Source organism: Agelaius tricolor, unplaced genomic scaffold (assembly GCF_023055355.1).
Source record: "Agelaius tricolor isolate 1412-34295 unplaced genomic scaffold, bAgeTri1.0.p SCAF_3, whole genome shotgun sequence".
Taxonomy (NCBI): domain Eukaryota; kingdom Metazoa; phylum Chordata; class Aves; order Passeriformes; family Icteridae; genus Agelaius; species Agelaius tricolor.
This window is the reverse complement of record NW_027269263.1, coordinates 4858901-4882522: the sequence shown is the minus strand read 5'-3', so window position 1 is coordinate 4882522 and position 23622 is coordinate 4858901. Positions and strand designations below refer to the sequence as shown.

The window sequence follows — 23622 nt, the reverse complement described above, 5'->3', positions numbered from 1 at the left end:
CTTGACACAAACTTCAGGGAGAAGAAGCAAAGCCTCTGTGGTCAGGAAGAGATCTCCCATAGGATATCAAAAGAGACTTTTCTTACTGCACAGACTAACAAGCAGTTGCTTTCCTCCTGATACTTCATGAAGCTCAGTTTTATCCTGCTCCTGAGTAGTTTAGTTACAGACTTCTCTGAGAGCCAAAGCAGTCCCTCCTATTTATTTTCTGAGTGCCATCACAGCCTGGGTAAATAGGAAGCAGGAATCATGGCAGAAGTAACACAGAGCAAGTTTGCATCCCAGAATTTTGTGGTAAATTAACTGGCAGGACTAAACTAAATGCACAATGGTAAGCAGACAGGGACAGACACCAAAGAACAGCAGTCATTCCTCTATATCTGATTTTCAATTCAAAGGGCAGATGGGAAAAACAGCAAGGTAGTTCAATATGAGGCACCTACAGAGAAGGAACAAACATTCCTAAACTAAATGTGGAGCAATTAAGAAATGTTGCAAGGAAACACAGTGAAAACTAGACAAGAAAGAACATAATTACAGCACTTCTTTGCCTCCTGAGGATCTTTTCTATAGACTCTCACTTCTCAACCCCCCATTCTTGCTTTGATAAAGAAAAAGACAGGTTTTTGTCCTCCACTTACCATACACCCATCCTATGCAGATGACTTCAAAAATAGCCAGGAAGAGCAGGCATGTGCCACTGGCAGCATAGTAGTCAAAGAGCTGGAAGATGTACATGCCACCCTGTTGAAGAGGTAGAGAAAACAAAGGCATTGCAAGACTGTTCTATGTCAGGGAAAATGAGTGGGGCAAGCAAAAGAACAGCAGCAGAAACACTCAGCCTAGAGCAGGTGGGAGAAAAGCCTTCTCTTGGGGCTGCCCTCACTCTGTTCCAAAAACACAGTCAAGCCTGGTGGCAGGAGAGTTTTTCATGCCCATTTTATGATACTGCTGGGCTAGGCTGGCTTCTATGTGCATAAGAGCAGGAGCTAGTTTGTTTGGTTGTTTTAAAACAGTTAGGGACTTCCCAGAATCATTTTTTGAAATACCATGTAGCAGTGCAGAACTTTGCACCCAAAATATTGTGATCTTGAGCAAGGACATTCAAGATACCTTGTTTTACCTTCCTCCAACCTTACATACTGCACAAGTTCCAAGCTCTGCAACGGCAGAGGCATGTGGCTTTCCTGCTGCTTCTGACTTTGAGCTGAGCCCTGCAGAGTTGCCATCAGCTACATGTACAGGCCCATGGATAATTTTCATGTGATTTCTCCCAGACAGAGCCTCTCCATGTCAAGCAGATCCTTTCAAATAATGCTGAAGGGCTCTAGACACAGTGTCACTCAAATTGACAGGTAGGTGTTGCCTTCAGCAGGTCCTTAGCCAGGATCCAGCTGGAGGATCATTCATCTGTGCCTCAGGGGGTTAACAGGAATTAGCTGTCACTTCAGAGCTCATGGAAGCAGCACAGGAGTGCTAAGACCCTCACCCAAGCTTGTGGTACACACAGAGCACAGCACCATGCAGGAAGAGGTGCAGCTGTTAGCTGCAGAGAAGTGCAAACACCATGTGCATGGCATCACACCAGCACAGCTCTGCTCCTGCTGGTCCCAGGATCACAGGCTTCTCACGGGCTCCAAGCAGGGCTATGGCACAGCCATTACCCCCAGGCTCCTCTCCTGCTGCTCTGCTTTGTGTGGAAAGCAGCCAGCAAATGATCACTGCCCTCAGAAGAGCTTGTTTTCAAACAGCTCGGCCTGTTTTAGCTCCCAGGTCTGGTATTTGCACAAAGCCTGTGTCAGGCAGCCTCTCTGGGCTGTGGGAGCAGCATCTCTGGAAGGCTCAGGGATACAGTGAGTGCCCCAGTGTCAAAGCAGCACTGGCTGTGAGAGACACCAGCTAATGGATTAGAAATGAGAGACAATTAACAGCATTGAAGACAAGCTTGCTGTCTCTGCCCAGACCTCCAGAACTGTGTAGCAGTGGGCTTGGTGCTCAGCTGTACAGCCCTTGCTCCTTGCTCACCTCAGTGACCAGCAATAAGCCCAGCAAGTAGCATATGACTGCAATGGCCAGGATCAGCAGCTCCCGACGCCCCTTCTTCCGAAACACTCCTGGGAACATGTCAATAATAGCTGTCACCATGCTTTCCACACAGACAAACTGCAGAAGAAAACAGGTCAGAGAAATCAGCATCTCTCCTTCCCCAAGCACGCACTTCCCCTCACTGCCCTTTTTTTCCTCCCACATGCCAAATCTTTACTTTTTCATTTTTTTCTCTTAATCTGTCTTGCTTCCACCAAAGGCCAGCAGGAACAGAGGCAAAAGGCCTTGTTATACAGGCAAAAGGGCTGGGGTATAACAGAGTAGAGCCTGAGCAAAGCACCTGCCTGGTGGACATGCAGGACACCCTCTGCTCCCCTCGTGCCAGCAGCAGAGTTTCAGACTGCACTCTGCAGGGTTTGTTCCTGGTATAACAGGGATATGGGATGTAAGACATGGGCACACCACTGAGGACACAGGGATTGCTCTGGTGGGATGCAGCTGGGAGAAAACAGCCCAGTTTCCCATCCCAGACTGTTCTGCTCTGTGCTCTGCCTTGCTCTGCAGGGTGCACAGTTTTGAAGAGATGTAGCTGAGCCATCCTCACATACACACAGGGAGAAGATGCCAGCAGAGATGCCAGCCCACATAACCACTGACTCTGAGCTCCCACAGCGTGAAAGCGCTGCATACATTGCAAAGAACCTATTTAAGGTATCAGCAAAGCACAGACTCATTTTTATCCTTTCCAATGACCATGGGGAATGCTCAGAGTGGGAACAGGCACCTGCATGTTAGATGAGGAGGGGGGTTTGTTGTACCTGGCTGTCCAGTCCCAAGAAGATCAGCATGAGGAAGAAGAGGCAGGACCAGAGCTGAGACACAGGCATCATTGTTACTGCTGTTGGATATGCTATGAAAGCCAGGCCAGGACCTGCCAACAGACCACAGGATGACCATGTGTGCTCCTACTGTCACAGCTCCTTGACCACCCACGGCTGAAAGCTGTGTTGAGGAGCACTGGTCCTGCAGACCTCTCTGCAGACACCCATAGCAATAGAGGATGTAGAGAACATCCTGGGTTTCACCTCAGGAGAGTGCCCTCCCCTTCAGGCTGTTTGTTTTCCCTTGGCTCTGAAGTTGCCCAGAAAAACTTACCTGATTCAGCCACTTCTGAAATAGGCACGCCCTGCTCTTGAGCCATGAAGCCCAGCACAGAGAAAATGGCAAAGCCAGCAACAAAGCTGGTGGCACTGTTCAGGGAGCAGAGCATGAGGCAGTCCCTGCAGGAAGGAGACCAGAGAGAAATGGGGGTTTCCTGCTGCAGAATGGATCCACTTTAGGATCATGTCTGTGCTCAGCTTCCTTAGCTGGACAGCACTACCAAGAAACAGAAATGTTGTTCTAGAACCCCTCAGAGCAGAGCCAAGAGTTCAAAAGTTACAGGACTACACATGGCACAGTGGGAGAATGGGGCACAACCACACAGCACATAACAATTAAAAAAAAATAAACTACAAGAATCCAGAGAATAGCAAAAACAACAGAGAAAATCAGGAAAACAGAAAATTAGAAGAGGAAAGAGGTTGCAAAAGGAAACATAGTTAAGAAAGAGGAGTATCTGAAAGCATGAGGACATACAGGTTCAGCAGGTCTAGTAAAATGAAGGTAATAGGACAATAAAAATCCTCACTGACAAGGGCAGTGTCTATACCGTCTCTATTAGCTGTGCTCAGATGGAGGCTGGGATATGCTATGCTACTTGTCCTGAAACTTCTGTGCTCTTGGTCCTTGTGAAAATTGGGCACCACTCTGAGCTGGCAGGGCTGGAAGCCCCACATCCCTGGATCCTGCCTGGGCAGCTGCCAGAGCTGACCCACAGCATCAGCTGCCATGGGGTAGGCACTGTGGAAAAATTTGGGACACCCAGAGGTAAGCTGCAGCACAAGGCACCTTAGGAATTAGCTGAAGGTGTCAGCACAGCACTTCATTGGTGCCTGAAATATTTTGGGAGAGCCAGGAGAAAGCATTAACTGCCCAACCAACAGCCATGGCAGCACCTATCGGAGCACAGGAGAGATGATTGTTGTCTCCCAAGCACAATTCCATTTTACAATCTGTGCTGGAGCAATATGTGAAAGCACAGCAAAGTCCCTGCTTCTCAGGGCTCTGTAGAGGATGTCAAAAATGGTCCTGATTGCTCCACTGAGCTCCATGTCAGGCCATGGATAAAATAGACCTGTAATCCAAGGGCAAGGAGAAGGCCAGACAGACTTGATTAACCTCCTTGATAGGATCAAAAGGCCACTGGCAGTACATTACTCTGATGATAGTAAAGCACTGGAGACAGGAGGCCCCCATCATCTTTGTACCACCTCCCCTGCCTAGCCAGTGATGGCAGAGCTGGCCATGTCACTCCTGCCCACTCACTCTGTCCAAACAGAGTGTGCTGTCTACACAGTGGCTGGAGATACTCTCCATTTTCATTCCTCCCCCTCCTCCAGTCTCTCATTTCCACACTGACTCGTGCAGGAGAACACTGTTAAAGTAATTTTCTGGACTCCTCTCTTCCCTCAGCCATTCTCTATCCCTGTGCTGAGTCCTCTGCAGCTTCTGCACTCTGAGCAAGTTGTTAGTCACAGCAGCACGACCCAAGGTCTCCCCCAGGGACAGAGCCTGCCTCTGATGCAGCTCTGTGCTATCTGAGAAGATTTCCAGAAGGAAATGAGGAGTGCAGGCTCTTCCTACCTGTAACAGTTGTTGGTGTATTTGTTGTAGCTGCCCAGAGCTGTCAGGCACCCCTCGCAGATGGCGTAAGAGAAGAGGATTTGAGTGCCTGCATCCATCCACACCTGGAACAGAGAAGGTCAGTGGTCTCCAGACGTGGCAACAAAATTAACAAATGGCTGTGCCCTGTCAACAATAACTCCTCCAGTCATGGAGAACAAACCCTGTGAGACAGAAAGGGGATCTACAGTGAATGGAGAATCTGGGATACCTATCTGGAAAAAACTGAGCTATGGAACTGGAAACCCTTTAGGAAAAAGCTCTGAGGAGACCCTATTTTCACATCTCATTTAAGGTTGGCACCATTTCTCCACCCCACACCTTTGCATTCAAGGTAGAGATGGCATCCCTGATAGCATAGCTCCTTCTGAAGCTCTCACTACAGCTGCCTGTGGTCCTTACATGGCCCAGATGATTAATCTCCTTGCAGAGCCACTGGTGAGTCACCCCAAATGACAGTGTGATCAACAACCTGTGTACTCCCTTCCCTGCTCCCAGACCTAGTTTTCCACCTCTCTGAGGCCACAGTGCACAGTGAAGGGCAGAAAATTGCTGAGATGAGAGATTGCAGGCCAGTGGGGTGTCACACACCCAGGTTTCCCTTTGCTCTGGCATTCCATGGGAAAAGCTGAGTCGGGCTTCTCACCACTGCTCCGGCCTTCTCCTCCATGGAGAGCTGAGCTGCAACTCTGCTCTCACACAGTGCCAGGGAAAGCCCTGAGCTGGGAGATGTGGGCAGGCAGGTAAACAGCCCACCTTTCTGATGGTCTCCAGGCTCCCCAGTCATTCTCTTTTTCCTCTAAGCAGCCCCCAGCTGCAAACATCCAGGCAGATGGAATTTTGTAGCCTTCAAAGAATCCCATCCCAGGCACTGCTGCCTAAGTTCACCCTGATTTCCCACACATTGGCATGTACATAGGAGCCCTTCAGGCACAGACACACATCCCATGTGAACTAAAGCTCTACCTTCTGCCTCAACTCAGTAGCAGGATCTCACTGAGGGTTTCCATGAGCTCCAGTGACTGGGGGAAGTGATTGACCTTTGGCCAGCCCCTGCCCTAGGCAGGTGGGAGCAGCCCCCAGGAGCAGTGAAGGAAACCCAGCTGGTCACAGCCCATGTTGCATGCATGCCTTGGTCTCTTCTGCAAGCACAGAGACCCCTCATGTCCTGGAAGGGTCCTGAAGGAGCCAAAGTGCTAACCAGGCCAGAAAAAAAATTAAAAGGGATAGATTATATAACCCCTCCCTTAATTATCTACATTTAACAACCAGAAAAACTCTCTGTTACACACTAATTATTTTCTATACTCATCTGGCTTTGCTGAGCCCATGAGTAGAAATGACCTAATATGTCCACATGCTGCAGTCCATGAGCAAAAAGAATGTGCTGTGTAAGGGAACCAGACCCCTCTCAGAAGTTTTAAGGATCCTGGTTGCCTGACCTCCTTTCATAGATGCCAGCTGGATGCTCAGCTCCAGAGGCCAGGGCACTGAGAACATCCTTGTGGCCAGCATTTGCCTGACACCACCCCTCACCTGTGGGTCTGCCAGCCTGGACATGTCTGGCTTCAGGTAGAAAATGATCCCCTCAGCAGCCCCTGGCAGCATGACCCCTCGAACCAGCAGGATGAGGAGCATCACATATGGGAAGGTGGCAGTGAAGTAAACAACCTGCAGGGGCAGGGAAACAAGAAGAGAGAGGGTCAGCAGGGAGGGGGCAGGCATCACTTCACCTCATCTGCAGGCCCTCACCCCAGCAAACCTCCCTGACTCTGCTGTTGGCTGTGGCTGCTGCTGCTAACATAGAACAGGGGTGGGGAAAAAAAGTAATCAAGGTTACATCTCACTGGTGATTTAGTTAATCTGCATTTTGTTCTTCATCCAAGACTCTGCCACTGGTTGCTCTGCTTTGTTTTCTCTTTCCAGCCAGTGTAATTTCCCTGCTGTGCAGCTGTTCCCTTCATCTTTTGAAAGCTGCAGAAGAAACCCAGATCTCTTCCCATCACTGAGTTTTAATAAGTTATTAAAATAGTCCTATGCACAGCAAGAGCTTTCCAAATTAAATACCAACTTTTGCTGGCCAATTTGAGACACCTATGAGGCATCTCATTTCCAGAAGGGCTCATGCGTCACTCTCATCCCTTTAATGCCTTTGAGCTCACAGGTAAAAAATGGGGCAACTCAAAGCCTTTAAAGAAAAAGTAGACCATTATTTTGTAGTACCTATTTTTACTTCTTTTTGTGTGTGATATAAATAAATATTACAGTAGAATTAATCATCTCTAAACCATTTCTCTAATATAACATATTATTTTTTTCTAGTTGCAAAATATTTGTGAGCAAGTTGCAACTTCTTAACATTTATTCATTATTCAAATTCATCCAAGCAGTGTGAAGGCTTGTTTACTCCATGGATTCATAGTGATAGGCCTGAAATTACATTTTTTTGTGCTTAGTGATAATTGGTCAAATAAGTCACAGTACATGGTGCTTTTGCTGTTCCCTGATTGAATGAGAATGACACTCCTTTGGGCACAAGTATTAAAATCTACCTTCAGAAATCAGTTTTAAGAAACATTTATGCATAAGGAAGAGAAGCATAGGGGGGGAAAAAGGCTTTTAAAAGAAAATGAGTCTTTATGGAGTTATTTGAAATTATTGTCCTGAGGTCACTATGGTTTCTTTAAATTTGGGTTCCTTAAATCACAGAAGCAGAAACATAAGGATCTGGCAGGATTATGTGATTAGAGCAGCCTCTCAGGCAAACACAACCTCCTGTTTAATCTGGAGCTGTTGTACAAAGTTAGGCACTTGCTCAGAATTCTTGGGTCTTTCCTAATGCTTGTCTTAGTATATTGTCAGCAAAGAAAAAGAGAGAAGCAGTTTAATTTTTTGACAGTGCCCCTGTAATACTCAAAATTACAGCCTGCAGAGAAGACAACTGGCCTGTTTAACCTGTAGTATATTTGGGAACAGAAAACCTCTCTCTTATTGTTGCACCATGTCCATAACACCTGGCTGGTAAATAGCCAATAGCCCTGTACCCTAAAATTTGTGATGGAAAAATCTTCTGTAGTCTCAGGAAGACCATTCCATTTACTATATGTAGTCACTGTTTTCTCTCACTTTCTGGTCTGGTTTTGCCAAACCAAGTCAGCTAAACCAGCCTGACTGAAATACTTTAGCTTTCTCCTTGTGCAGGTAAGTTACGCACACTGGGGAAGCAGTGTGCATAAGGAGAACCATGCAAAGAAAAAACTCAGTGGAGAAGTCTGAGAGCTAAAGAGAACCTCGAGTGATTTAATTATTCTTCCATGCAAATCACACAATCTCTCAGACTCAATTTCTTTTCAAGATGGCACTGTGGTATTCAAAATAGGGGGCATCAGAGCTTCAAGGTTTAAAATGCCATCATTTATCATCCATCCCCTCTTCCCCATGAAGGTGGAGTCTGGATCTCCTTCCTTCAGAAATGGTGGACAACAAGTCTGCATCATCAAGAACCAGTCATCAGCAAAATCTGGGGAAAATCTAGTGAGGGGAGCAAGCTGTTATCTCATTCTGTTGCAATGGAATGGGTGCCCAGTGCAGTTTTCAGTTAGCAGATAGGATTTAACACTGAAACCCAGGTGTCAAGTATGAAAGGGAACACTCATGAAGAGTAGACAGTGTTTTGAAGGAAGAAATCTGTTGCAGAAGTTGGTTCCCTCCCTTTGCTATTGGGACATTCCCTGAACACCCACAAGACTAATCATTAATCATCAATCATCATTAATGATCCACCCATCTCATGGCAGCTCCAAGAAAGAGGTCCTGAGCAAATTAAGGCCATGGCAGAGTCCCTAATACCCAGCCCAAGGCATCAAACACTCATTCACTCCAAAAGGAACACCAACCCATCTGCTCTGTAGCATAAACATCAGGAGAAAGCATTGGCTCCAGCCTCATTAGCAAAATGCAGAAAGTCAGAAGAACTGACCCAAAACCTGCAGATTTAGAAAGAGGAAAAAAGAGAGAACAAGGACAAGAACATTTCTCCTACCCCAAGTATTTTCCAGGATAAAGAAGTAGGAGAGATTCATTATCTATTCTCTGAGCTGGTTACAGGCAGCAGCTTGTCTGTTTTGCTCAAGAGTTTAATAATTGCCAGGGATGGGAAGTCTGCCACTGTAGAGGATCTTGTTGAAAACACCCTCAAGCCACAGCAGGACAACACACTGGTGAGTGCATGATTCCCAAGGGCACTTGGGGAGAATCCATCAGCCAGTGTGGGTATTTGCAAGAGAAAATGTGCCTCAAAACTCCCCTCAGTTCCCAATTCTTTCCCCATTCTCCCCTCCCTGATGGACCTACTAATTTTATTCTTCCTCTTAGGTTTCAAACACAACTGGTGTACATCAGTATGGCCTCAACAGGTTTTAAGTTTCACTTTGGTGCTGTGTCTTCTGCCTCTACTTCGTGAAGAAGGAAAAGAGATTGGGGAAGAAACAGAAGTTGGATACAAGGAGACTTATGGTCTGGGAGGATAATCTCCATTCCTACTTTGCCTGTGGACTTGACCCCTTTCCAGATGCAGAAGTAGCAGATGATCCAGGCCAGCAGGAGACACAGAGCCAGCTCCCAGCGCACAGTGCCCAGTTTGTGAATACCATCCGTGAGCCCCAGCACTCGCTTCCTGCCGGTGTCCAGGGACAGGGAGAGAAGCATTAACACTCCACACCCCACTCAGGGTCCCACACAGCCCTTTCCCATATTACCCCATCCAAAGACTTAACAGCCTATCTACAGCACATCTGCCCAGGGCTCCCAGCCATGCACATCGCCCCAGCTCTGCTCCACCGTGTCCTGTGGCTGACCCAAACCTCCCACTCTCCAAACCCATGGTGCCATGCCTATCAGACCCCTCCTACACAAAATCAACACCTGCTCCCCATTGCTCCCTGAGCCTGGCAGCTCCCCAGCAGAGATAACTCCATCCAAAGCAGGCCACCAAAGCCACTATCAGCCCATGGTCACCATTCTTCCTCCCCATATGCTACACACACCCTATATTTAAGCATAAAATATCTTAAGGATTCCCATGTCCTTCCCTCAGTCTCCTTCCTTGGAGATTCACCATCAAGAAGGTAGGCCATACAAGAGCTCAGCACTGCAACTCCTGCAGTTCCCAGCAGCCTAAACCCCTTACTAAACCCCTTACAACTCCTCTGCACATTCTGCTCAAAACCACTTCCCTCAATGTCCCCTTGCCCTCTCTACAGAAAACCCAAACAACTGTTTCAGAGGAACCTCAGCTCTCACTAAATATTATGTGCAAGGAGCAGGGCAGGAGAAGGGGGCTAGCACTGTGCAGCCTCTTTTTGCAGCCAGGGGCACCCATCCTCTTCTATGTGCCCTGTGGTAGCTGCAACAAAGGTGAGTCAACCCTTTCAAATGTACTTTAAGAGACAGAAATGGGGAAAAAACCCAAACCCAACTGCTGAAGCTGAGTCCTTGACACCCCTCTTCTTTGTAAGACTTTCTTCTGTAGCATGTGGAGTGGTAGGGTGGCACCAGCAGTCATTTCTACCTCTCCAGGCTGCGCTGATGACCCTATCTGGGACATAGTGTGGCTTGCTGTAAGACCTCTCACTCAGACTGTACTTTAATGTCTCCAGCCCCAAATTCTTCAAATTTTTCCACCTTCCTCAAATTATTCTCTGGCATCTCATGCATGCATCTCAGATCTCTGCTCTCCAGGAATGATCCTGAGCAGCCTGATGGATCACTTCCCTTAGACAGCAAGCAGGACTGGGTCAAAAGAAGGTAAAAGGCAGTTTTTCTCCCTTGTGTTTCACTGTGGAGGACTGTTCCATCTGCCGTGGTCTCATGCTTGCCTGCCAACCTGCAACGCTCAGCACATGCACTCCTGCTTGCAGCAAGCCCTCGCCTGCTTTTGGTGCCTCTCTCAGTGGCCACACTCACCCAGGCAGCCCAGTGCCAGAAAGGGGAACACACCCTCAAGGTGCACATGAGCACCCCTGGTCAGGCACACCATGAGCTGCCTTTGGGGTGTGCCCAGTCCTCACACCCAGGGCTCTGTGCCCATCTCCTCGGCAGCTCCTTGTGCTCCCTGTATTGGATCTGACACGTGGCACCTCACTTTGCTCCTACAGACACACAGCCCCCAGCCCAGGGAGTCCTGCAGCTGCAAGCTTTGGATGAGAAGGAGCCTGAACAGAGGGAAAGCGATCACATACTCCCAAAACTCAATCATTGAGGAGGTGGCGTTCGCTGGCAAGGTCCTGTTGTCCAGGCTGGATCTATTCAGAATGTCCACACAGAGATCTACCAAAAGAAAAGGAAGCTGATGAGGTGAGAAACTCTCTAGGGCTCCTCCAAGAGGGATGCTCCTTCCCCTCTGGACCCTAACCCCCACAGATCCTTCATCTTGTGCTATAGAGCATCTCATTAAATGTCTCACTAAACTCTGGCTCTCTCCAGGTATGAATCCCAATCCAGCAGTCACCAGAGGGGCTTTGGGAAGGGAAGAGGGGAAGGAGAGAACAATTCCCTGCCAAATTGAAAACAGATGACTGAAAAATATAGATTATCAAGGGAGAGCAACTACGAGTAGTCAGGATAGAAAATCTCATTCTCTTTCCACATCAGGCACCATTCCCTGCCCACACATGCACACGCCACAGAAGCCTTCATGTTCTCCTTTGCCATCCCCAACCATTACAAAGCATGAAATAACTAAAAACAGAGGAGATGCCACACATCCAATGCACCCCATCTTGCATTTTGCCAGCAAAAGACAATCCAATGGAAAACCAAGGAAACTCAGCTGTTGCTGGGAAACTTCTCTCTGTTAAGAGAACATTTGTGGCTTTCTGTGCAAACAAATCCATTCTGGGGCGCTGAAGGAATTGGATCAGCTCCTTAAAAGGCTGGTTACTTCTGCTGGGATGAAAAGGCAGAGGGAGCTGTGAGTAAAAGGCCCACAGGGTAGAAAAATTTAACTAATTGCAGAAATTAATCATCTGATGCAAGAGAAAAAGGGAGGGAACCAAGCTGCTGCCAAGCAAAACCTGTTCAACATGTTAAAAAATTCCTGACAAGGACATTCATGAGAATTACCTCACATCCACCTCATCTTCTCAGCTTGTGCTGAGCCAAAGTCAAAGCCAGGTCTCCTTTGCAGGGCAGAGTTAAGTGAAAAGCTGAGTGCACAGAGGAAACTGTTCAGGCACTGGCAGTGGCAGCAACCGTCCCAGTCACTCCGCAGGAATGGGGCAGAGCAAGGGAACTATAAGATAAACCATTGCACCAGAGCTAATAAGATCCTGCCACATGAGAAGGGCTCTAGATTGGCTTGAAAACTCTACCATCCACCTCTCCTGCTCACCAAAAAATGCCTATTTTTTGGTGACACCACATGCCAGCTCATGAGAGCTTCTTATCCAAACAAAAACAAATATTTTCAACAAACCCAAATAACTTCTGGGAATTGGAAAGAAGCTAGAAACTGCCCAAGAAAAGGTGTACCTGAGTTCCAGGGGTTATTGCAGCTGGCCCATGGTAACACTGAAGAGAAGGAGCTGAACAGGTAGAAGAGTGCCCAGGACAAGATGACAATGTAGTAGATATTCAGATATCCCACAATGACTTGGGTGGCATATCCAATTCCTGTGAAGAAAAGCAAAGGAGGTGAGGATGGGACTGGCAACCAACTCCCAACACATGAGGCCTAACCCCAAACAAAGACACTGGTCATGCTGTGGTTAGAATGAGGTAACACCAACAACATGGCTCTCCAGAAAATAGTGCAAAACCTGCCTAAGGGAAAGAGGAAGGATTTTGTGGTTGGGCACACAGAGAGGAAACATTGTTGGTAACTCTAGACAGGTTTGTGGTGAAACAGCCAGAAAACCTCATGCTGATTTGAAAAAAAAAATTCTGATGGCTACCATGCCACAGCATCATAATGCCTCCTTTTCAGAAAAAATACAGCTCTAGCCTTTGAAGAAAAGAAATGCAGCTGAGTCTCTTACTTTTGGAAAGTGTCAGGCAAAAAAGTCTTACAGCTGATATTCACCATGCTCAGCTTTGGTCCTGGGTCCTGCCTGTGCCCATTGCTCACTGAGACCTCAGAACAGTAATCAGAGCAGAAAGGCCCAATTCATTTATTTAAAACTGGTTGTCAGTGTCCTTTGAGATACCCCTGCTGGTCCAGCTCCAGGTCTGTGCCAGAGCACAGGGGTCTCCAGTGCAGGAGGTACCAGACTCCCCAAGGAGTTTCAAATAGCACTGCATGCCCATGCTCAAGCAAACTAACCAAGCTCCACTCTGCCTGAGCACAGGTTTCTCCATCTGCAAAACATGGTTAATAAGCTCTCCTCTGGACAGAAGAATTGAGGAAATTGTATTCATGAATATATTAATCCCATTAAACAACCTTCCCCAGGGCCCCAGAAGTCCTGGCTCTTATCCCTGTGGCTTAACCTCATCCCCATCCCATCTCTGGGCTGTCAGACCCAGTGCACACAGTCTGATTCCCCCAGTTTGAAGGATTCCAGCCTGCAAATGCTGCCACAGCAGCCCTGGGCATGGGAGTGGGCAGGGAAAGCACAATAAACCAGACAGATTTCCTCAATCTCTTCTCTCCTTACTATTTGTCCTGAACTACACACAGGTGTTTGTACATTGCTACTTCCATCCTCCTCCTTCAAGCTGGCCGTCCTGCTTCTCCTCTCTCCCAGGTTCTGAGCTCCTCAAAGCAGAGACTGTGGTTCAGGTGGACCAGCACAGCCCCCAGGCAGCACCACACACCCTCACTCACATCAAGAGGGGTCAGGGAACTGCCCCTGCACACACAGCAGGCAGCAGAAGGAATAACAAGGCTGGGAGACAGAAGAAGGGAGGGAGAATAAAAGAGAAAGGAAAAAAAAAAAAGAATAATAATATTTAAAAAAAAAAGGATCTGAGTCACTGATTTTCAGAAAGCGTTGTCAGTAAATACTGTAACTTGACTGACCTTCAAAGATGGGACAGATCTTCCTCCAGGCTGTCACCCCTCCCTGGCTCGTGTACTGCCCCAGCGCCGTCTCCAGCAGGAACAGAGGAATCCCACAGGTGAAGAGGAAGATGAGGTAAGGGATGAGGAAGGCTCCTGCAGAGAGGGTTTAAATGCTGCCTCAGAAACCTCTTCAAAAACCTTATCCTTAAAATCTCTTGCCAGGTACCTGGGACCACAGCTGGAATCAGCTACATAAACATAAATATTTCACTGAACTAAATGTGCAACCTCTGCTAAAGAAACAAGGTCTCCATCACCATAATTTTTAGAAAAAAAATACATGGGTGGTCTGTCTTGTGCTACTGCAGCACTTCTGCATTTGGCATAGGCCAAAACCTAGAGGGGTAAGGAGTAGTCAGACAAGGAGCTAAAAAAAGATAGTGCTGAAGAAGTTCTCCCTGCTTCATGCTCCTGACCTCATTCCAGCTTTCAGCAGGAAGGGGATGAACAAAATAAGTCCTTGTTTCACATAACCACATTTGTTCTGCCTTTCATGAGAGTCACAGCAAAACTCCCACTTGCCCAGAGGATACAAACCTGGAGGCTGGTGACATTTCTTGGTAAGTAAAACGTTTGCCAGGATATAAATTTACTTGAGACATATTTCACGTCAAATTTGGAAAGTAGATTGCACCAGAAAAATGGAAATAGGGGAAGAATATCTTTCCAGCATTTTCAAAATGAGCAAGTTTAACTTCTACCTTCAAAATCCATTACTTGCTAAAATGTAGAGAAATGTCTGAAGAGAAATCAGCCTAAAATGGCTCTCAGATTAACCTTTGTCAAAAGGGAAGAGGAAGGAGAAAAGAGCAAGGCTTTTTCCCAGAAACAATGACCAACATAAACTAAGCATAAGAAAAGACAAACAAAAATAACTAAAAAGTTTCACGCCCTGAAGAAATGGCTTAGTCCTCTGTTCAGCTGCCTGAGATTTTTTTGCACCTTTTCAGTTATGTTGTCAAACCAAAACAACAAGTACCTTCACTCCTCTGCTCAAAACTGCTCCTGAGATCTCATTTTCACAGCTGACCTTCCTTCTGACACCTCACCCTCTTTCTCCACATCCTTAGTGTAGATTTTCACACTCCTGCTCCCCTCCAAACAAGATAAGGTGACTGCCTTCCTTGCTGAAACAACTGTGGCTATCTTGCCACTCCATACAAGAAAATTTGGTCAGGAACACCTGTCTTGCCAGGGCCTGGAGAGCATCTCAGTTGCTTGTAACCAAGACGAGGGTGCCTTTCTCAGCCACCGTCCCCCCTGGCCCTCTCCTCCCCTGCCAGCACAGGCATTCACACTGACATTCCTTCCAGTGACTGTGAGCAACCAGGAACACTTGCCCTTGTTTTTAAGCCAACAATGTTACAATAACAAAGAACATCCAAATTTCCCCTAAACACAGCTGTGTGTAGCTGCAGGAGACCTGGGGCCAGAGGGAAGGAGGCTGGTTCTCAGGGTCAGTCCAGGTTTGCAGGGTAGGAAGTGAGAACTGCAGACCCTGAACTAGAGGCAGCTGCTGCTTTTGGTGTTGCAAGACATCTATGCCAAATCTGCAAGACAGCTTTATTATCCTGCACACAGATGAGCCTTTCAGCAGACTCCAGACCCTCTCCTCTGATACAATTTGTCCCAGAGGTTGACCCATTTTGGTCTCTGAGCAATGATGACTTTCTTCCACCTCTATTGTCCTGTCTCTCTTAACTGTCCCACAGCAGTTACCAGCTGAAACTCCAGCTGTGATCGCCTCCTCAGTTTGCTGCTCTACTGAAGGAGTCTCAGCCTTGAGTGGGGCGCCCAGAAACAGACCCTCTTCCCTTATGAGTCAATAATAAGTTCAGGATGCTGAGCAATTTGATCAAATCTGATAGTGCAGCAGCAGACAAGGTTGCAGTTGGTCACTTTACAGAAAACTAGCACTATTGTTTCTATGGCATCTCTCTTCAGAGCTGTAGAACCATTTCAGTACATCCAGGTGGAGAAAGGTGACAGGACCGCAGTCTCAAATTTGGAGGGTAAGGGTGGGACAGGGATGAAGCATTTATAGGTGGAAAATGCCTTTTTTTGCAATTTCAATAACTTTTCCAATGCTGAGAATGCTTTTGAGTGTCATGGGAAATACATTGCCTTGTCCTGTATCAGTCTTCTGGTTCCCTAGAGCCCTGGAAAGAGAAAAGGACCTTCTACAGCAGTAGCATACTTTCTGCAAGGGAGCTGTGAGGGAAGGACACTCCCATCCTAACCTCTCCCAAGCCTAGCCTCCTTGCCCTCTGAATCACACCCTTAGCTATTCCAGAGCAGTTTAATTAAAAAGAAAAATGTTATTCAATAGACATTTAAAGTGAACAAAAGTAGCCTTTTCACTTACACTTATTAGCATACAAATTGCAAGGACTGCTGAACCGGGTACCACAGGCACAAACTATGCAAAGATACCATCTGAGCTCAGGGAGAAATTTTCCATGCAAAACCCATGGCTCCTCTCTCAAAGCATCCCTGCAGAATGGGCTCCTCAATCAGATGCACCCCCAGTGTTTCCTAACCTGTGCCCATTTGACTTGCTCTTGGGTGCCTCCCATCAAAATATTGGAGAAGGAAACTGGAGGATCTGCTAAAAATCATTCCAGGTTCAAGAAAAACTTAATTCCATTTTCTGTAACCATTTCTTACCCTGCCCCTCACTGGTTTTGAGGATTTATTTCTTGTCTCTTGTTTGATTTGGATAAACTCCAGCAACAGCAGAGGACAGGAATTTGGAAGCCCTGGGGAAAATTACAGTGGAACCACTCAGCTATTGGTGAAAGCTCATGGCACCTTGGAAAAGAAAGGCCTCTGGGGCATGGTCTGCAGAGAAAGGAAGCTCAGAATAGGGGGGAGGGGTGTGAAGCAAATCCCAGACCATTAATTCAGGGTGTTTTTAGAGAACAAGAACAAAAGAGAAGTTATTGCTGGATTTGACATGTAATTTGCTATTCCTCCTTTTCTTTTATAAAGTTAGATTTTTATTCACTGAGAAAAGTTAGTGACAGTCAATTATTCCCTTACGGTTTCATTTTATTGTTATGAGAAATTTTAACTTTTAACCATGTAATGATCTTATTGCAGTGTTACTACAAGAGAAAAGGAGAGCCATGCAGAGAAACAAAAGGGAAGGTGAATGAACCTTTTTTGGGGTTGAATTTTCCTAATAGTGGTTTGATCACTGTGAGAATTGCTCCAGGGGAAGAGGCAGAAACCTCCTTCTAGGGTGTATCAGGCCTTGGCTAGGATACCAGCACTATCTAAGCCTTTCCTCCTCTGTAACAAAGGATGGATTTGACACCAGCAGTAGGAAAAGGGAATATGTAGGAGGAGGTTGATGTTGGCTTTCTGACCACTCACAGCACCTGGTATTTTCTAAAGACCAATAATTTCTTGAGATGCCCAACAGCTTTAAATTGTTGCTGGGGGTCAATTTTTCAGGATTCCAGATTTGAGAATGCTGCTTTAAGAAACAGTACCCACTGGGGAGCTGGATTCACCCCTGAGTTTTTATTCCTCCTGGTTTTGGCAGGAACTAACTTGTTGAAGGAGTGAATAAGGGAATACCTTAGGAAGTACATAGAAGAATTGGGTGCAGGCATGTACACGTCTCTCACCATACCTACAGATCTAGAACAACTCACGTGTGCTGTGCACTCACCACCTCCATTCTTGTAGCAGAGGTATGGGAACCTCCACACGTTACCCAGGCCAATGATCTCCCCAGCCACTGACAGCACAAACTCCATTTTGTTCCGCCACTGGCCTCTCTCTTCAATTTCCTCCATTCTTATCTCTTCAGGAGATGTGGTGGCCCCATTGCGTTCTCCTTCCTTGGATATGGCTCTTGTCATGGCTCTGTGGGACAGAAGGGAAGGAGAGCATGGGATGTAGGGAGCTGCTGCAGGACACGCTTGTGGGAAGAGGAGCGAGGGGACCAGACACCACAATAAGATGTGGTTCCAGTATCAGTATGTAAATTTAGGCACATCTAACTGGTGGCATTACTGAGCAGAAGCTGGCCTTTCTAGAAGTGATTTGCTTTAGCAAGGGACACACATTCCCTTGTTGAGATTAGGAAAATAGACTGGAAACAAGTCTCTCCAAAGCAGCAGCATCTCTGCTTCCATTCCCATCAGCTGGGGCTGCACAGAAACCAGGGTTTTGTTCCCTTGTAGCAACTTGCAAATTCATTTTGCTGGTGGTTCAATAAGTTTTTTAATAGCACATCTCTCATTCCTACTGTGCCACCTAAAGGAACATCCCCATCTTCAGGGAGCCACAGAGACAGCAATCTGCATCACCCACAATACTCAAGATTTCCACTGCCCCTGGATCTGCTCTGGACTATTTAAACTTGCTTTCTCCCTTGGCTCTGGAGGCAGCTCAAGCCAAGGATCTCTCCCAGTCAGCAGCTCAGTGGTGAGCAGGACTTCATCACCTTTGATGTCATTTACCTTATAGGACCACCAAATCTTCTACTGACCCTTTGCACCAGGACCATGATGCCAAACTATTCCCTCCCTCCTTGTGCCTGGTGTCCCTCCAGCCATGTCCCTCTGGACAAACACCAGGTATGAGCCATCTCCCATAGTGAGTGGGGACTACCAGGGAACCTGACCTAACTGGAAATAAGAGCAAACGTAAGCCCAAATATCTAACTGTCCCAGCAGCCAAGGAACACTATGGCACTTGTTTGGGTGTAGTTTCCAATGAGGCAAGGAGGAAGCAGGAGCTGGTGGGCCATGCTCACACTTAACCACACAAGGCAGCATCATTATCAGTGTCTCATTTAGTTCTGTAAAGGAAATCATTCCTAAATGCTAACCCTCTGGATATATCAGGCCCTGGGGCAAAGAAAGATGCTTGTGTATGAAAAGACAACTTCTAATGAATGTTCACAGCAGAACAAGTAGTTCTTTGACGTAGGCATGTTTCCTGCCTGTTATTCAAGTAACAAAAGTAAATCAGATCTCACAGAGTAATACACCAATTGCTCTCCAAATGCCCTAGGCAACAACAGGCTTTGTTCCCCCATCTGCTCTCCTGAAGGGCTCATCCTATTTGCTTTGCTACCAGCAGCAGATTTCCATGGATGCTGAATGGAGGACTGAGTCTCATGCAAGACATCAACCAGTGTAAGAGGGGCTGCAACAAGATCAGGGGGACATAAACCAGAGAGGAGAGCAGTCAAAGGCTGGTGAAGATCATCTTCCAGGCTAATATAACATCCTTTTCAAAAACAAGGCAGAAAGATCCTGGTCCCTGCTGAATTTGAGAGGTTTTTAGAACTATTGTCAGTAAGAGCCTATATATGGGTAGTGCTGCAGTGGGCACAAGCAGTTTTGGTGTCAAATGCAGATGCATGAGGGCACTGAGGAAGCAACCTCTGTTTTATCTCCAGCCTTTGCCCTTTATGGTCCATATTCTGGAAAGCAACTATTTGCTGGTATGGCTTGCACTGAGCCAAACCACCAAGGAATACAACACCTGTGGATCTACATGAGAGTGGGAAGGTGAATCAGCCCTCTAACAGGCTCCTAACAAACCTCTCACCCCACATTTAAAGGTGGTGAAGCCCAGGAATCAAGGCACACGCCCTAAATGCTGGCTTGCAGCTGCAGCTCTGCAGCTCCCCAGTCCCAGATTTTCTCCCTGCACTCAGCCCTTCTGCTGGGTTGGATTGGGAGATGGAATCATCAGGTCCTCCTGCCAGCCATTTCTCAGCTTCTAAAGCCCAGGCAGGGCCCTTTCTCCCCACTGGCTGCCTGCAACAAGGCCTGCTAGCTGGCTAATCAGTTTATTCCAATGCTGCAGCACAGCCTCCTCATCTCAGAGGAGCAGAGCTCCACGCACTGTCAAATGTGAGAGAAAAAGTAACACGTACCTAATGAAACATGTTTGATCTGTCACAGTCCTTGGCACATTCCAATTTGCTGCAGTCCAGGACACGTTATCAAGTGCAGCAATGTTTAAGTCTGGGTTTGGTGAGGATGTCCCAGGAAGCTGGTAGGACAAGACTAGCTAATTCTTGGGTTTTATTCTTTTAATGTAAGGTGGATCCAAGAGCCAGCCAATTTCTGCTAATATTTGTAGGTTTATTTCATTTTTGCTAGACCTGTTTCACACATGGGTGCAGAGGAAGGTCACAATCAGAGAATCACCTCCTCTCACCTAGTCCTGGGAAGGGAATGTATGAGTGCCAGCCCACAGCCCCAAGCCTGTCACCAGCCTCCAGCTCAGGGACACCTGGACCAGGACTTTTTATCTTTCCTCTGACTCCTGAACAGGCCAACATGAAGGACAGAATTTGGGATGCTGCAATGAGGAACACAGCTGGGAGAAACACAGAGCAGCAGGGGAGACACAGCACTTCTGCCTTCATTTTCCTATTTTAAGAAGGGGGAAAGCACCCTGGCTATGAAATCAAATCTTTTCAAGTGGGAACAGATGGTGGATTAAACTGGTGCCTAAAGTTCTGGCTCTTCATGGCATGAAATACAACTTCTCCTTCCCAGACAAAGCCATGCACATTACACATCCCCACTACTTCCCTCTCTGCTTCGCCTACTGTTTCTATGAGAAAGCCTATTCATACACCTCCTGGCTCTTTTCCTAAACATTTAATCCTACTGTGCCCCTGCTCTGTATGTTCTTAGGCCAGATGGGGACTCAAATAACTTCTTGTTTCCAGCTAGGAAGAATTTGGTTCTCCCACAGCAGTCACAGCCACCTACTGGGTTACATCCTCCCCAACAGACACATTCTCCTCTTCCTTTGGTAGCCCCCTCTTTAATACATGAGTTTGGAGTAAAGACTGTGCCCCTCACTGCTCGCCTGCACTTTTTTTGCTGTTCCTTCACCAAAGTTAGGAGAAAAACCCTATGACCACTTCATTCCCAGACTCTTTTTTTCCTCTGCCACAAACTTTTCCCAACTGCTAAAATGCCATCTTGGTGCAATCCACCCTCTATCCTGCTCCTGGAGCCTCTCCCCACCACCACCTTCCCTCCTCAGATCCTTCTGACCTCACCTGTCTCTTCCAGAGGTGCTCTGCTGTATTTTCAGCCCTCAGCACTTGGAGGAGATGGTTTTTTTGCCCTTCACAGAAATGACCTGTAGTCTGTCATCTTCCCACAGAGAGCAGTGAGCTCCCTCTATGCAGCTCCATAGGAAATGGTACAGTATTTGGTACTGGGCTTGGTGCATGGAGATAGCCACAATTTTTTTCCCCAAAAGATTTATGGCTGGGAAAACAAGAATACACCTGGATTCCTGCAGGACCTGAAAAGAAAGAAGGCAGCATGCAGGCAGCCATAGACCCAGAGCAACAAGTTCCACTCTTGAATATTTGAATGAGGTAACACAGTCTCCCCTTGGTTATAAATTTTGGACTGTGTTTGTCCCACACCTACCACCATGAGATCCTTCAAGTATGGCCACAAAAGGCAAGGAAAACCAAGGACATCTCTGAAGCATTGTGGTCACTCAGCAGTTGCCTATGATGTGCTGAACACACAATGCAGATATGCAGGAGAACGGCATTTTTTGGCTTTGTTTGGAAACAAGATGCCACTGAAGGGGAGAGGCAGTAATAAGAAAAGAGGAGAAAGAAAGCATCACCATTTGAAGCAAAATACAGTGCTATCCTCAGCCTCTCTCAGGGTAAAAAAGGGCTTTTTCAAAGTTCCTCAGGTGAGGCAAGGAACAAGAGTGAGACAAGATGAGAGAGAAGCCACCTGGAGTTTTGGCACCAGAGGAAGAAGCCAATAGAAATTCTCCTAAAGCTTTTATTTCAGCAAACTTACTGCCTGTTCCCAACTGCTGTCAGACAGGAGTTCCTACTGCTGGGAAGTTAACATCCTCCGTTTGACCTATTTTGCTGTTTTATCATAAGGCAAATGAGATGAGGACAATCTCCAGAGGGAATAGTCAAACAGAGGGAACAGCAGACAAAAATGTCTCTAAAAGGCAGCTGATAACATTTATGAGAGGAATCACAGTGTTAAAGCTCCCTTGGACACTCAAAGGTACTGCCTGAACTGCAGAATCACAGGTGACAACGCAGACAGCTGCAGTGCATTTATATTTCTTGGTTTCATTTTGAAACAAGCAGCAACCAAGCACATAAACTGCAATTTAAGATGGGGAGGGAGGAATCAGGAAGCAAGACGACTGGGCTGTGTTACAAAAGGAGGAGCAGGAGGACACATAAAATTCTCGGGTTGCGCAAGCGGAGCCAGCAGTTAGTCAGCAGCTGAAACCCTGCGCTGCATTTTGATGGCAGGAGGCGGGGGCGGAGGTGGGAGCAGAGACAGAAAATCAGGGCTCAGCATGGAACAGCAGCGCCGAGGTACAGCTTAAGGAGCCAGCCCGGGTAAATTAGTGCATGGGGGCTGCTACTGGAATCGGTCATCTCTGCAAGATGAACAAGAAAATATTAGCAGTGGAAGAAAAGTGCTTTCCAGCCAGTCTAAGAGCAGCTACGCGAGCAGAGACAGCTGCTTCCAAACTGGAATGCTGCTGGAGAATGGCTCACTCCAGCTGCATAACAGAGAAAGGCAAGGAAAGATGTACAAAGAGAAAAACTGATCAACTTCAGGACAGCAGTTGAAATTAAAATGTCTTTCATTTCAAGCAATTGAAAGTTAGTTGGCTTCTTTACACTTTCTAATTAACTTCCAGGTTCTGTGGGCTGCAGGGTACTCTCAAAGCATCTGTTCAGAAACGTTCATGAGGCACAGGAGACTGTTCCAAGAATCAGATCCTACCTATGTTTTCTCCAGTGTGAAATAAGAGCAATGCTTGTGCAGAGAGTTTGCTACTTACTGACACCAGAAAGAGTGAGATAAGGAACTCAGTGAGTTCCTCATGAGCGAGTTCACTGATGGCATGGACATCTGCAACACAAGATGCAAGGATTATAGAGCATCACCCTTCAGAGCACACACCCCCAGTGCAGGAGGGTGCCAAATGGGTCCTGCTCTGACTTCTGCTGCTGGACAGGAGACCCTCTGAAGCTTCTAACAGTGGCTGGACTTTTCTGAGGATCAGTGCAAATCTCTTGCTAAAAGCAAGGTAGGCTGTTATTCCCAGAGCCAGATGGGTCTCTGTTGGTGTCCATGGATCACCATCCCTGCTCTACAGGCTACAGAGACACAGAGGTGGTTTCTTTCTCTAGCCTAGAAAAAAAACAAGACTAACTGATGAAGTCCATAAATGGTGTCTAAATAGGACTAGAAACCAGCCTTTGCACCAAACCAGATAATCTCAAGACCTCCACTCAGGCCATAATCTGGCTATATGCAGTGCAACACAGCAGGAGGGCCAGCCACAGCAGGATCCATTCTTCTTACAGAGCACCAGCAATAAGTCTGGTACAGCCACAGATCCAGCCAGGCCCCAGTGGCTGTACCAGACTTACAGACCAAAGTCCTGGGGCTGCATTGGGCTGGCTCAGAGGTCCTTGTGTGCAGCCAAAGCGTGTGGCCAGCACAGCTCCTGTCACTGGCTGGAGAGCAGAGCAGGTGAATGGCACAGAGGGTGAAAGCCACGCTGCTCCAGCACTCCCTCTGCAAACAGGTCCCTGCACAACAGGGCAGCGACCTGTGGTGCAGCCCAGAGGTGCTCCACAGGGACAAGACAGTCTGCAGGGTGCCTGCAGGGCTGCCACCTCTCTGGGGCAGCAATTTCATGGAGCAAGACACCAGCCA

The 23622-nt window shown here is 47.1% G+C and overlaps 1 protein-coding gene across 1 annotated transcript in view; it reads right to left on the bottom strand.

Annotated features, from left to right (window-relative positions):
• The window catches only part of LOC139587736 (sodium- and chloride-dependent betaine transporter-like), a 30312-nt gene extending 12549 nt beyond the window's left edge, over positions 1 to 17763 (bottom strand). Inside the window, exons 1-11 of the mRNA XM_071422254.1 lie at positions 17571 to 17763; positions 13850 to 13984; positions 12361 to 12501; positions 11070 to 11157; positions 9373 to 9505; positions 6367 to 6501; positions 4792 to 4895; positions 3202 to 3326; positions 2865 to 2977; positions 2026 to 2163; positions 642 to 744 (exon numbers count right to left, since the gene is read on the bottom strand). Of these exons, the coding sequence (XP_071278355.1) occupies positions 642 to 744; positions 2026 to 2163; positions 2865 to 2977; positions 3202 to 3326; positions 4792 to 4895; positions 6367 to 6501; positions 9373 to 9505; positions 11070 to 11157; positions 12361 to 12501; positions 13850 to 13984; positions 17571 to 17763 (1408 nt within the window). The remainder of the gene's footprint in view (positions 1 to 641; positions 745 to 2025; positions 2164 to 2864; positions 2978 to 3201; positions 3327 to 4791; positions 4896 to 6366; positions 6502 to 9372; positions 9506 to 11069; positions 11158 to 12360; positions 12502 to 13849; positions 13985 to 17570) is intronic.
• Positions 17764 to 23622: the final 5859 nt, after the last annotated feature.